The sequence below is a fragment of the Diabrotica virgifera genome, chromosome 2 (assembly GCF_917563875.1).
Source record: "Diabrotica virgifera virgifera chromosome 2, PGI_DIABVI_V3a".
NCBI lineage: Eukaryota > Metazoa > Arthropoda > Insecta > Coleoptera > Chrysomelidae > Diabrotica > Diabrotica virgifera.
Window position 1 is genome coordinate 229,511,452 of NC_065444.1, and position 14,121 is coordinate 229,525,572.

The 14,121-nt window shown below is 32.2% G+C and overlaps 1 protein-coding gene across 1 annotated transcript; it reads left to right on the forward strand.

Annotated features, from left to right (window-relative positions):
* The first annotated feature begins 1,280 nt into the window (after nt 1-1,280).
* On the forward strand, nt 1,281-12,844 carry LOC126880936 (chaoptin-like). The gene is made up of 4 exons (XM_050645012.1): nt 1,281-1,503; nt 6,341-7,842; nt 8,548-9,278; nt 12,615-12,844. Exons 1-4 carry the CDS (start codon nt 1,481-1,483, stop codon nt 12,753-12,755), a joined length of 2,397 nt encoding a protein of 798 aa, XP_050500969.1. The 5' UTR covers nt 1,281-1,480; the 3' UTR covers nt 12,756-12,844.
* Nucleotides 12,845-14,121: the final 1,277 nt, after the last annotated feature.

Genomic DNA, 14,121 nt, shown 5'->3' on the forward strand with positions numbered 1-14,121 from the left:
AAAAACTAAATGTATAGTGATAAGTAAAGAGCCGCGTAGATGCAAGTTAGAAATAGACGGCAAAATTGTAGAACAAGTAATGAAATTCAATTACCTAGAAGTAGAGATCACTAGTGACAGGAATATAAGAACAGAGACCACAACACAAGCAACAAAAGCGCCAAGAGTAAGTGGTTGCCTTCGAGAAACCATATGGGGAAACAAATATCTGACCACGGAAAGCAAAATAAAAGTATACAAGACAATAGTAAGACCTATCCTAACATATGCAGTGGAGATAAGGACCGATACAAGAAAGACGAAACAACAAATCAACAATATCGAAATGAAAGTATTAAGATCAATAGCGGGCATATCATTAAGAGACAGACAAAGCAACCGAAGTATACGAGAACGATGCAAAATTCAAAATATTAACAGGTGGATAAAAGCAATAAACAAAAACTGGAACAAACATGTAAACCGAATGGAACCAAATAGGTTAGCGAACATCTGTAAAAACAACAAGCCGTATAGCAGAAGACCCGTTGGAAGGCCGTCGAAAAGTGGAAAGACAATGTACAGTCAACAACAACTGAAGCAGAATAAGAGGCAGACAAACAGGAGTAATCCTAGTAGAGCGAAGAAGAAGAAGAAGACATATTGTGTCATTCAGGCAACATGCGCCTCTGTTTGCTCGATTCATTTGATCTTCCACTTCTGTTTCGAGCCTTCCGTAGCTAGATAGTGTGATGCCTAGAAATTTAAATTCCATCACTACTTGTTTTATTAGCTGACCTCCCAGCTCCAATTTATATATTATTGGATCTGCTGTTATATCCATGTATTTTGTCTCTTTTGGGGAAATTAACATGTTAAATTTTCTGGCGGTTATGTTAAATTGGTGCCACATACGTTGTAAATCATCTTCATTTTGAGAGATTAGCATTGCATCATCTGCATAGCAGATTATTTTGAGTTACTTTTCCTCAATTTTTTTTTAGTTTGTACTTTTTTTATTATTTCATCTACGATCAGGTTAAACAATGAAGGACTCAAGGGATCCCCCTGTCTTATCTACTGAACTTGCAACGTGAAAAATACTATTTTAATTTTTTTGTGTTATTTTGTGCGGTGTTGATTTTGGAGTTTTTGTGATTTTGTGTTTTGCGTACCACCACAAATAATGATATATACCACCAGTGGTAAATGTACCGCAGATTGAGAACCGCTGAATAACAAAGTACTTACTACAATATTAAAAGATACTGAAATTATCTTAAAGCATAAATAATAGACTTTCTAACAACGGACAAAGCAGATATTGTTGGTTTAATAAACGTTTGTTTATTCGTATCATTATTTACTAAAAATAAATGTTAATTTCTGATAAAAGCAACATTTATCTTAAATAAACAACATCGGCCTGGTCATTTCAGAAAGGTACTGATACTCAACGATATTGGATATTCATGTTTTAGACTTTATAATAATCTTATTGATGTTCTGTCTACTGCTATTAAGGTTAGTATCTTTTAGGTAATTTTTTTAAATTTTGTATCTCAGTAGATTTATGTAAGTCCATTGAAATGTTACATTTAGAGTTGCATTTCTTAGATAAGTCAATTTAATCTTTTTAATGTGTAGGGGGTTCAGTAGAAGCTTAAGTTCAAGTTTTTGGGGTCGTCGCTCTTGTCACCCGGCCGCCATCTTGTAAAAAGCGCTGCAAAGGGCTTTCGCGCTGTATCTCCTAAACTAGCAACCATGCAGAAAATTTAATTACACATAAAATGTAGCAAATCAAATTTTCTAAAATTTTATATCTATTAATTTTTATCGTCAAGTGACCAACAAAAAAGATATAAGCAAAAATTAGAGAAAATTTTGTAAGAAGATTCCTTCTGGAGGTTATAACTATGTTTCCTTTCATTTTACAATAAAATGACATCATGGCGATTTTATAGAGTATAGAGGATTTTTAGCGAACAATTTCCACTATAAAATTCTTTAATTTTATTTATTCATCTAGGTTTTACAGCGTTCCAAACTTGACCAGATTCTCTAATTCTCACTAGTAATACCACTAGAGGTCAAATTATTTCCGGAAATTTTTTTGAGATCATGAATATTTTGAAAATTTACCGAGTCGCAGACGAGGGAAATTTTCTAAAAATATTCATGATCAAAAAAAAATTTCCGGATATTAATTTGACTTCGCGTGGTATTCGGTAAGAAAATTCCACACCAAATTTGCATTTGAAAATCCAAAGCTGCATGAACAGATTAATAGCGCGCCATAGCTTTGTCAGCAATTATTTAGGCTTTCAAATTCGTAATTTCTACTCATTGTAGTTGCATGGGAATACCATTTCAAGATAGAAAATAGTATATTCTTCAATTTTACATAAGTTTTGAGTACCTACAAGTGATAGAAAATTATTTTTTGGCGTTTTATTTTAAATTATGTAAACAAATAAAAACCAGTCTGTCAAAAATGTTCTGTTATTGTAAACGTCAAAAAATTTCCACTATAATTCGCTGTTGGGTACCCCACGAGCAAAAAATTTCCGATAAAATACCTCCGTTGCCATGGTGATCTGTCAAAATAACGTATTTTGATTGGTTCAAAATTACAGGTGTGGAATTTTCATAGGAATACAATAAAAATTTATTTATTATGATTTTAATATGCCTATGCTACTATTAAGCTATATTTGACCCTTTCCACGGCCATCTATGAGGTAGAGTCTGGAGGCGCGTTTTTTGTGTGGTATCCCCAATAGGCCTAATCCATGGACAATTTCTAGACAAAATAATATTATTTATTATTATATGTTGAAAATGATCTATCATAGTTAGAGTTGGCGTCATTGTCGGTAATTCATTGTCTTCAATAATTAATGTTGATATGTCCATGATGTTACTGCAACTTTCACCAACACAGTAAAGGCACACTGCTGAACATTTGAGGTCTGATTTTCGGCAACCACACGCACTTCTAGTTTCCATTTCATCTGCTAAAGATGAATTTCATAAGCTCGGAGGCACTGGAGGCTTGGAAGTTTGGATTAGTATCCAAAATTTTCCATGCTTTTTCCAGCCCCAATTTTCTGGATCACAATGTTTACCGAGCCACAACTGAATCTGGTGATACACTCGAAGCCTGTGGAAACGGGCTGCATCTTGTGTTGGGGGAAGTGTGAAGAGATTAAATGCATTTTTTGTCACACTTTTAGCGAATCGTTTGTACCTCACGGTTTCCAGACAACAGTGAGTAAAGATGTCTCGACTTTCGCACTGACAAATAATTTTTCCCAGAGGTTTCTTACAAACAAAATAACCACCACTCATGAAGCGCTCTTACAAAAAACACAAAATGCTTATCTAATCACAAAAATATAAAATCAATAGTATCTATAAAACTTAAAATACTTTTCACAATTTTTAATACGGCTGCACGTGGCCAAATATGTAGCACAACTCTAAGAATAAGTTAAGTAGAGACCGACTGCTGTGCCACCTAGGATAAATAATAATAATAGTAATAGCAAGTAGATATTCAGTCTGATAAGGAAGAAAAATGACGTAACTGCAAATTTTGTGAATTCCTGTTTATTGCGCAATTAACTTCTAAAATACTGTGTAAAGATGATACAAAAAGACCGAACTGTAAAAATCTGCTGAGCGAGTATAGGGTAGTTGCGTCGTTACTGAAGTACGCGATATGTTAGACCTTGTTTCAGATGCATAATGACGCAACTGTAGATAGGGTTGAAAATGGGGCGATTAAATTAAGATAATGAAATTCGAACTAATATCGATGAAAATAAAAGCCATCGTTGTCAAAAAACAAACACCACACCGATGCTCCTGGACGATTACTCTTCATTTAATCCCTAATTTAGATATTTAAAAATGATTTTTTTGCTCTTCTGAAGAACTTTGCATTTTGCGGTTGCGTCATTCTTTTTGTGGACCGGTGAATTTGTCCTCAAACAACTTCTTGCAGCTTTTCTATATATGCTTAGAGTGCTAAGTTTTATAGTGGGGAGAAAGGTCAAAAATAGATTAAGTATAGCATAGGAACGTTAAAATCATAATAAATTGTATAAATAAAATAATAGTAAGATAGAAAAATAAGCCTAATAACGTTGTGTCTTTATTGTATCCTTAGCATTCGAGAATCTGGTCAAGTTTGGAGCGCTGTAAAACCTAGATAAATAAATATAATTAGACACATTTATAGTGGAAATTGTTGGCTAAAAATACCTCTACAAAATTGCTTTAACGTTATTTTATTGTAAAATGAACTGAAAAAAATGTTATAACCTCCAAAAAGAAACTTGTTAAAAAAATTTTATTTATTTTTTTTATATCTTTTTTGTTGGTCACTTGACGATAGACAGTAGTAAAACAAAATTATAGAAAATTTCATTTGCTACATTTTATGTTTTATTAGATTTTCCGTAAGGTTGGTAGTTTACGAGATATAGCGCGAAACCCCTATGCACCCCTTTTTCAAGATGGCGACCGGGGGACAAGGGTGGTGACCCCAAAAACTTGAACTTAAGCTTCTACTGATCCCCCTATACATTACAAAAATAAAATTGACTCCTCTAACAAATGCAAGGTATGGCCTAAAAATGTAACATTTCAATAACTATATAATATATATTTTTTATTTTTAATGTTACGAAAATCTCTCCAAAACTGTTTTTTTTTCTATGTTGTCATTAGATCTATAATACAAACTTTCTCTGATATTTTTCACACTCAAAAGTGTTTTTATTTACTTACGCCACACGTTTTAATCGATGTCATCAAAAGGTTTCTATTTTTTCCGTCCAATTGTTTTCTCTGTATTATTCTTTTTAGTAGAGATTTTCCCTTTTTCTGTAAATCTAATGAAATGTCTTATTTCAAATGGTGTATTTATAATATATATAATATATATATATATATATAATATATATATTCAGTATAGTTTTTGCGTTTTAAAATCCTTAAGAAATACTAATTATTTTTCATGAAATATTCGCTATACCTAAATGCCGTAATTTCCGAGAGTAAGATGGGCAAGGTGGTAACATTATTGTTCGTAGCACCGAAGTTGTGCTACGTGACGATAATATAATAATGTTACTCAATTTCATTGAACATTCAAGTTTTCTGTATCTGCCCCGTTGCTAATATGACACAGGGCGATTTCTATTTTCCGTGCGTTTGAGTTCACCTGGTTTTCCCTATAGTACGTTAACAACGATTCAAGCTCGTCCGTAAGATGTTCTTCTATGTCCAAAACACTAGCAGATAGATAAGCCGTTGCACCATCATCAGCATTAGTGTACATGTTGAAAAGTACTGGCTAGAGTACTCCTCCTTGTGGTACCTACTCCGATTTTTAGGGGCACGACATCAACTACATACTTGTTTTTTCCCAGAAACTCAAGTCGGTTAATTAGAATTGATTTGAGAACTTCAACTATTTTGTTATGTAACTTTTTGTTGTTTTGTGCATTCTGTTCAGTATTCGAAGGATATCAGTATGATCAGATGTGACAATTAGTACGATTCCAGTCTTTAATCCCTTTTGATATCCTTTCTCGATGTACTTGGTAAGATTTCCGTATTGGAAATCGAAACGTCAAACATTTTTTAGATACAAAAATGTAATTATTTTTAAACACAATATTTAAAAATATGAAATATATTTCTTATTACAATCAGTTGAGGGTTTATCCCATATAAAATATTATTGGACTTAAACAGGCCATAAGAAAAGAGTTACAGAAAAGGTATATAATTTATTAAAATCCCTTTAAGGGCTACATCACAGAACGTTTTTCGATATTTAAAATATCATCAATGTTTAGAACTTGTTGATCACAAGGCAAACAAAGAAATACCGAAGTATGAACACTTTAATGGGATAATAATTTGTTAATATTAGCACAGTTGCTTAAAATTCCAAACGATGGCTAAAATTTATAAAGATTGGGCCCTTAGCCAGCCTCATCCTTAGCTTAAGGGCCCAATCTTAATAAATTGTATCTATCGTTTGGAATTTTAAGCAACTGTGCTAATATAACAAATTTTTATACCATTTAACGGGTTTATACCTTGGTATATCTTTGATGGCTCAGCTTGTGATCAACCAGTTCTAAACACTGATGATGATATTTTAAATATCGAAAACGTTCTGTATTGTAGCCCTTAAAATGATTTTAATCATTTTTATAATTGTTACAAAGGATTTCATTAATTTATTTTTTCTTTTATCATTATTGTTTGAGTAAAAAGAACAAATGCTTTGTAATTGTTTGTTTTTTTTTTTTTCATAGACACAATATTCATATTTCAGGGAAATGATTGGATTGCTGCTACTGGTTTCACTCCCGGCTGTATTCAGTTTATGTGGAGAATGTAACTATAGTTCTCCTATTTTTAAATGTCAAGGGATAGGCCAAGATGATCTCCTCATGAAACTATTTCGCAAGAAAGATGTAATGTTTAATTTACATGAAATTTTCATTGAAGATTCTGATTTTTCCAGTATACGACCGTTTGTAGATTTTTCATATGATTTATCTCCAGCAGAGGTTCAAATTAAATATTTAACTATTCAGAGATCTAAAGTAGATGCTGTCAGTAGCGATACATTTGGGGTATTTAAAGATCTGAATAAACTAAACTTACGCCAAAATGATATCACAAATCTAGCATGGTTGACTGGTCTATCATATACCAATTATTTTAATCTAGATTTAAGTTATAACAAAATTTCTGAACTTGATTTTAATTCTTTGAAACAAATGTCATCAATTTGGTTAAATAATAATGAAATTTCCATAGTAAAACCAGCTTCTGACTATATAAGCTTTGATTTTGTAGATTTGCGTTATAATAAATTAGTGACTTTCTCAGAATTTGAGTACAACATAAATATACAATATTTAGATTTAAGTTACAATTATCTACAAATGCTGTCATTACAAAATAAGAAGAAGCTGTTAAAAATTGAAGGTCATGGGAACAGTAATATTTCGTATATTGGTACTAGCTACTTTTACAGTGTTTATAATTTTTATTCCAGTTTTATACCTAATAATTCTTTAGACATAGGAAACATATTTAAGTTTAACTGCATCGATACAGATTTTCTAGTTTTGGATAGTAATAAAATACCCAATATACGCTCACATATTTTTGATTTTTCGAACAATAACTTAAGCAATATTCCTCAAAATTATTTTCAATATGTCCAAGCTTCTATACTTAATCTGAGCTTCAACAATTTTCTTGTATTATCCAATAAAGTGTTTGGAGCAAACTCAGCCATTACTACTATTGATCTATCTTTTTCTAATATAAAAAAAATAAGTAACACATTTTTCATAAATTGTTGTTCTTCCAGTTCCAGTTACTATTCCGTCTTCGTAAATCTAAGTGGTAATGCCCTTGAGGAAATAGATGGAATTTGTACAAGGATACCACAACTCAAGCATCTAGATCTTTCTTCTAATAGAATTACAAATATATCTCAAATATCACTATTGAATTGTACATATTTATCTTTCTTTAATATTTCCAACAATTTTATAAGCCATATTCCTCCAGATACTTTTCAAGGCCAGGTATTTATAAAAACCATTGACATTAGTGAAAATAATTTATTGTTTATCTATGAGTCAACTTTTAGTAATCTTAAAAGGGTTCTAAAAAATATTTTTCTTAGAAAAAACAACATATTGACTCTTGGTAGCAGCACTTTTGATGATTTTGATTATTTACAAAATATTGACCTATCAGACAATAAAATAAGGAAGATTGAACAGTACGCTTTTTCGAATTTGAAATCTATTTAATTAATTTGTCTAACAATGCAATTGAAGTACTGGAAAGCTATACCTACTACAACATTAGTGTCAAGTATATTAATCTTCAGAGGAACCCTATTCACAATATCAAACCAAAAGCTTTTTCCAATTTAAAGTTTGTACAGTCTCTAAATACGGAATTTACTTGTGAAAAAAATAGATACTATTTCTCAAAAAGCCTTCTACAATTTGCAAAATTTGAGATATTTGGACTTATCTGATTTGGGAATATCGAGGATTGAACCTTATGCTTTTAGCAACATAAATTGTTTGATAGAAGTAAACTTGAAAAATAACAATATACAGGGAATTGACAAATATACATTTCATATGGTCAATATCGGGACCTTACTTCTTAATTCAATATCAAATCCAATAGTCTTTGATAATACTGTTAGAATTAACAAAATGATAATTCAGTTGACTGGTATAGTAGGAGAACGATTTATTTCAAGTGTTTTTCTTAAAAATTTAACTATAGAAGATTCTCAAATAGAGTTGCTAAAGGATAATTGCTTTGTCAATTTACCACTATTAAAATCTTTAAAATTAATAAATACCACAATTGACGACACTGAAGATAATATTTTTAACGGTTTAACGAGTTTAACTTATTTAGATGCCTCACAAATATTTCAAAATAAAATGTCGCTAAAAGAATACACATTTAAGGATATGCGTAATTTATAAGTTCTTATTATCTCCAATTCTGCCTTAAATACAATAGAAAATAATACTTTTACTGGACTTTCGAAACTAAAAAAATTACACTTGCAAGGAAACAAATTGACCGTTGTTAACTTAACAGCAATCACTAATGGTTTACCAGATTTGCTTACACTTAGTCTTAGTTCGTCTTCTATAAAAAACGTCCATACCTCAAAACTGGGAAGTCCGAATAATGTTAAATATTTAGACCTATCAAAGAATTTTATTGAAAAACTTGATACACAAACATTTAGGTTATTTCAAAATTTAGTTGAATTGCATCTTCATAGCAACCTACTATCAGTAATTGAGTACCAAACTTTCTTTTGCACAAAAAATCTTAAAACACTGAGGCTAGACAACAATAAAATCTCTACTGTACCAATTGGTGGATTTGCTGGATTAGAGAACTTAAGGTTTCTTAATATATCTGATAATGTTAATTTGTTTTATTATTCTTTTGAGCTATCATTTCAAACTCTTAAAAAATTAGAAATCTTGTACATAGATAATACGTATTCAAGACTTTTGCTTGATTTTAAAAACTTTACTAAATCATTTCCTTATGTAAAAAAAATTGGTATTAATGATAATCCTTTCAATTGCGAAAATCTGTTAAATACATTAGAATATCTTAATTCTAACGGCATTGACTATACGCCATATAATCCAAAGTTTGATAGGAATAATTTTAATGGTGTAACATGCATCCTGTAGAAATATGGAATATACATGGTGTTTCACTAAGAATGTTGAATATCTGAGTTATAGATTCTAGACCTCAAAATATTAAGATTTAATCTAAATCACTTAAATAAATTTGGCTCCTTACTGAGTTATAGGGGGTTTTAAACTATTTTTACCCAGTACTTTAAAACTATTCGATATACCCTTATCAAATTTGGCATAAGGTGTGGCTACTGTACACCCTACCAAATTATGATAAATAAACATTTCTAGGTACTGCCAGAGGCGTACAACAGGGTATAGTGAATTGTTGACCCTCCCAAGTTCTGCACCTCTGGGGAAATTACTATTTTTGGCGCAAATTTTTATGTAAAAAATTCTCCAATACTTTCTACGTAAAAATTATACTCTTCATTGGTAAGGATAAATTTATTAGTTTTCGAGATATTTGAAGTTAAAAATGAAACGGCACAGTTATTTTGATTAACGTATTGTGTCGCTTAAATTTTAACATCAAATATCTCGAAAACTAATGATTTTATCGTTACGAATGAAAAGTATGTTATTTGTATAAAAATTATTGGAAAATCTAAATATAACACTAAAATAGCAACTAAGTCAGTAGCGTAGAATTTGGGAAGGGTTAACCAGTCACTTTCCCCTGTCGTACGCCTCTGGTACTAGCCAGAAACGATTACCTATCTAAAATAATTTAGTAGGGTGTAAAATTCATACACTTTCTGCCAAGTATGATAAGGATACAGCAAATGGTTTTAAAGTACTTGGAACATATTAATTATTAAATATGAACAAAATAATAATTTTTAAATTTTTAAGTAACTCAGTAAGGAACCATACTTTATTTAAGTGATGAACACTAAAATAGCAACTAAGTCAGTAGCGTAGAATTTGGGAAGGGTTAACCAGTCACTTTCCCCTGTCGTACGCCTCTGGTACTAGCCAGAAACGATTACCTATCTAAAATAATTTAGTAGGGTGTAAAATTCATACACTTTCTGCCAAGTATGATAAGGATACAGCAAATGGTTTTAAAGTACTTGGAACATATTAATTATTAAATATGAACAAAATAATAATTTTTAAATTTTTAAGTAACTCAGTAAGGAACCATACTTTATTTAAGTGATTTGGGTTAAATCTTAATATTTTGAGGTCTATTGAGAAATTCACACCGAGAGTGCAGTACGGTTAAGATAGGAATGTGCATTCAGTGTTGCCACAGTTTCTGTGCGACGCTCTTGAGAGAGCAATCAACAACTGGTGAAGACCGACAACCCTGTGCGTTTATTCCCCATTAGAAATATGTTGCCCTATCTTAGCCGTACTGCACTCTCGGTGTGATTTTCTTTCTAGAATCTACAACTCATGGATTGGACGTTCTTAAACACCCTGTACAGAAAGGTAACCTTTGCAGAATATAAATATTAAGAGTAACCTTCGTAAATTTTACGAGCAATATTTGATGATAACTTTTTGCGTTTTTATTTTTTTTCTTTTGTAATGAAACCCTAGTTACTGTTAAAAATAATGTATTAACAACTCATACACATAAGTGGAATAAAAAAGGAAGTTTCAGTTATAAGTGACATCCCCCTCTAGTTCCATCCCTCCTTGTAGAGTATTGCGCTCTTATGAGTTTCTTCATCATTTGCATTGCTTTCTTTTACCCTGCATCACACAAAAACCACCAGGCTTTGACTTACCATGCAACACATGGTCTATGCTGAACCGAATCAGAACCCAACACGGCAGATGTGGTTACATGATGCACAAATTGGGTAAAAGACCATCCCCACTCTGTGACTGTGGACAACCACAAACCATCTATCACATCACAGAACAGTGTTTCACAAGATCATATCATGGCAGGTCAGAAGATTTCCTGATGGCGACTCGAGAGCCGATAGACTATGTAAATAAGTTAGATGTACGTTTGTGAACCTATGTATTTTCTTATACAAAATATATGTAAATGTAAATGTGTCAGGTGCCATACGCTAAATAAAAATAAAAAATTGCTTTCTCTATCTTCAAGATCCCCTTGATACATTTTTTCCGTCTCTCTCACTCACTCATTGGACAGACACTGTCTGTCCAATAATGGTTTATTTAGTTTACAATTTCCCGCTATTATTATTATAATCCTTATATTTCAGAGTGTCTCTTTTAGCAAACGAATCACTTTAAATGTAACCCTCGTAATATTTACGACTATTGGAGACTATTGGATTTCAAAATCACCTACGTGACTAATTATACAAAAAACACAATAACGTACCGATAGGCCGCTGATAACTTGGGCTTTATCTTATGACGGGGATGTGGACAACACAGCTATCTTACGGGGCACGTTAAAGATTCGTCTACTATGAAAAGCATGGGCTAGTTTATAGTACAACGAAACGGGGCGACAATGGGGACGTGCGCCGTCTATTGTTCCACGGCACGTGTCGTGCACGCCCCGTCCTAAAATAAATCCGGCTTTAAACTAATGGTAGGGGAGCCCAAGCGGGGATTTTTGCAGTTACTCGAGCGCGTCAGATTATCATATGGAGAGAAACCTGGTACCCTGCAGATGTACATCTACCATATATTGGCTCTTAACACAGGGGAGTTCGTTAAGGGGGGCCCGAAAATAAAAATCTATCCTTAAAAAAACTCGAAATTGTCAGATTAAGATAAAGTAAGTTAAGTACATGCAAAAGAGTGTATATTACAAAAATCTGACGATTTGAGCCGGGCGTATGGAAATGGGCGTGTCCCAAAATTTCACAAGAAAAAAGCGAATATTTCGCGAAATGAATGACAGACCGAAAAAGTAAAAAATATGTGCTCAATATTTTTTAAAAATCTATCTAATGATACCAAACACGACTTCTTACGGAGAGGGGTGGGGGGTAAATTTAATATTTTAAATACGAATCCCGCGATATTTCGCGAAATGAACATCAGATCGAAAAAACTGTGAAATACACTTATTTAATATTTTTAAAAAATCTATCGAATGGCACCAAACACGGCCCCCCACGGAGGTGGGGTGGGGGGTTACTTTAAAATCTTAAATAGGAGCCCCCATTTTTTATTACAGATTTGGATTCCTTACGAAAAAATAAGTAACTTTTCTTCGAAACATTTTTTCGAATTATGCATAGATGGCGTTATAATCGGAAAAAACGATTGTTGGAAATGTAAAATTAAATTTAAAAATGGCAAGCGCCCACTAAAATGGAAAATGTTACTTAACTTTTTTTGGTTTTAGGACCTACTATTCACAACCCAATAGGTCTCCAAAGCGCTCGAGTGACTGCACATTTAGCATACTTTGCTCCCCTACCATAACCGGCCGCTGAACCTAGCAAGGGAAAGCCCATGCTCGGATCCGAGAAAACACGAGCAAATATCCACAGGTCTCGTGAAGTTTACGATGGTTACTTGCTAGAGTTAAATCGAAACAATTTTAAAAATAATTACAGCATTATGTAACATCATTTTAAAGAAAATATACATATGTAATAATGAATGAATGAATGATAAATAATATTTGACTTTATTAAAATATGTTAACTTTAGAAAATAAACAGATCATGTAAGATACTTACATAATAGTCGTTTTTCTACCCCTATATTCTAACAAGAATAAAAAACCGCTATACGCCGTAAAAAGGAGCCGCGCATACAATATTCCAGCTACAAAAGATCTGATATGAATATTACGTGGCGCGAAAATGTATTTTCATTTTGATGCAAAACAAAATTCTAGTTTTATTTTAATAGTTTTGATAGAACAAAATTCTAGTTTTTGAATTTTGAAACTATTTTGTGGCGCGTTTACTTCAAAAAATTTAGCAAATATTATGGAAAAATCTTTTAAAATAAAACTAGAATTTTGTTTTGCATCAAAATGAAAATACATTTTCGCGCCACGTAATATTCATATCAGATCTTTTGTAGCTGGAATATTGTATGTGGGGTAGCCTTTTTGCTGCGCTACCCACATTAAAGAGCTGAATTGTTATTTCAGGCCTTACTGCAAAGGACTTGAGGACTGTGTTTCCAGTAGCGATGGTTCTTACAGGCTGAAGAATGGATGAGGTCACAGAATTTAGAGCAAAGAAAGATTACACAACTTTTTTATTTGCGATTGTTATATTATAATTAGATTTAAAACGTGAGGCTCAACATGGCGTTTTGCACTATGATTTATGATGAATCAGAAAACCTTTTCTTTCGTGATCATTTGAAAATAGAATTAGTGAAAATGCCCGCGTTTATAAGTGAAAACTATCGCGGACCGCGAGAGACGATCTAGTCTGGTGTGAGTAAGAATTACTACTGCGTTGTTTTACATATATTTTTTATTAGCCGGAGGCTGACGAGCTTACAAGAAATTAGAGCAAATAATGATTTTACACTAAGAAAAAGATGAATGTAAATTAAAATTAAATATTCTTATTATTTTATATATTTTAAAATTAATATTATGTTTCTGGAACATAGACTGCCCGCGTTGAAGTATTTACTTCAAAATGAAAGAAAAAGTGATCTGAGAAAATAAGTAAACTTAACTTTAAAGTGATACAAGAAATAATTACATATTCTTAAACTAGAGCAATACATATAAAGATGTACTTAACAACAATTAAAATTTTAAGTTTCTACTTTGTCCACAGGAAGAGGACAGAGTTTTGTAATAGGTCTGTTAAAATATCCATCCCTAGTCTTTATTCTAACACTACGGACCTTACCGTCTTTACCAGTAAACAATTCTACAACTCTTGCTAATGGCCAGTGAAGGGGTGGAACTTTATCTTCTTTTAACAGAACTAAGTCGTTTACTTCAAGGTTTTTC

Bases quoted from the DNA above. Each gene is read 5' to 3' on its own strand.
- LOC126880936 (XM_050645012.1), top strand. From the start codon at position 1,481: ATGTTCTGTCTACTGCTATTAAG. The intron at 7,843-8,547 runs AATTAATTTGTC...GTAATTTATAAG, and splicing joins TTCGAATTTGAAATCTATTT to TTCTTATTATCTCCAATTCT. The intron at 9,279-12,614 runs TAGAAATATGGA...CTACCATAACCG, and splicing joins ATGGTGTAACATGCATCCTG to GCCGCTGAACCTAGCAAGGG.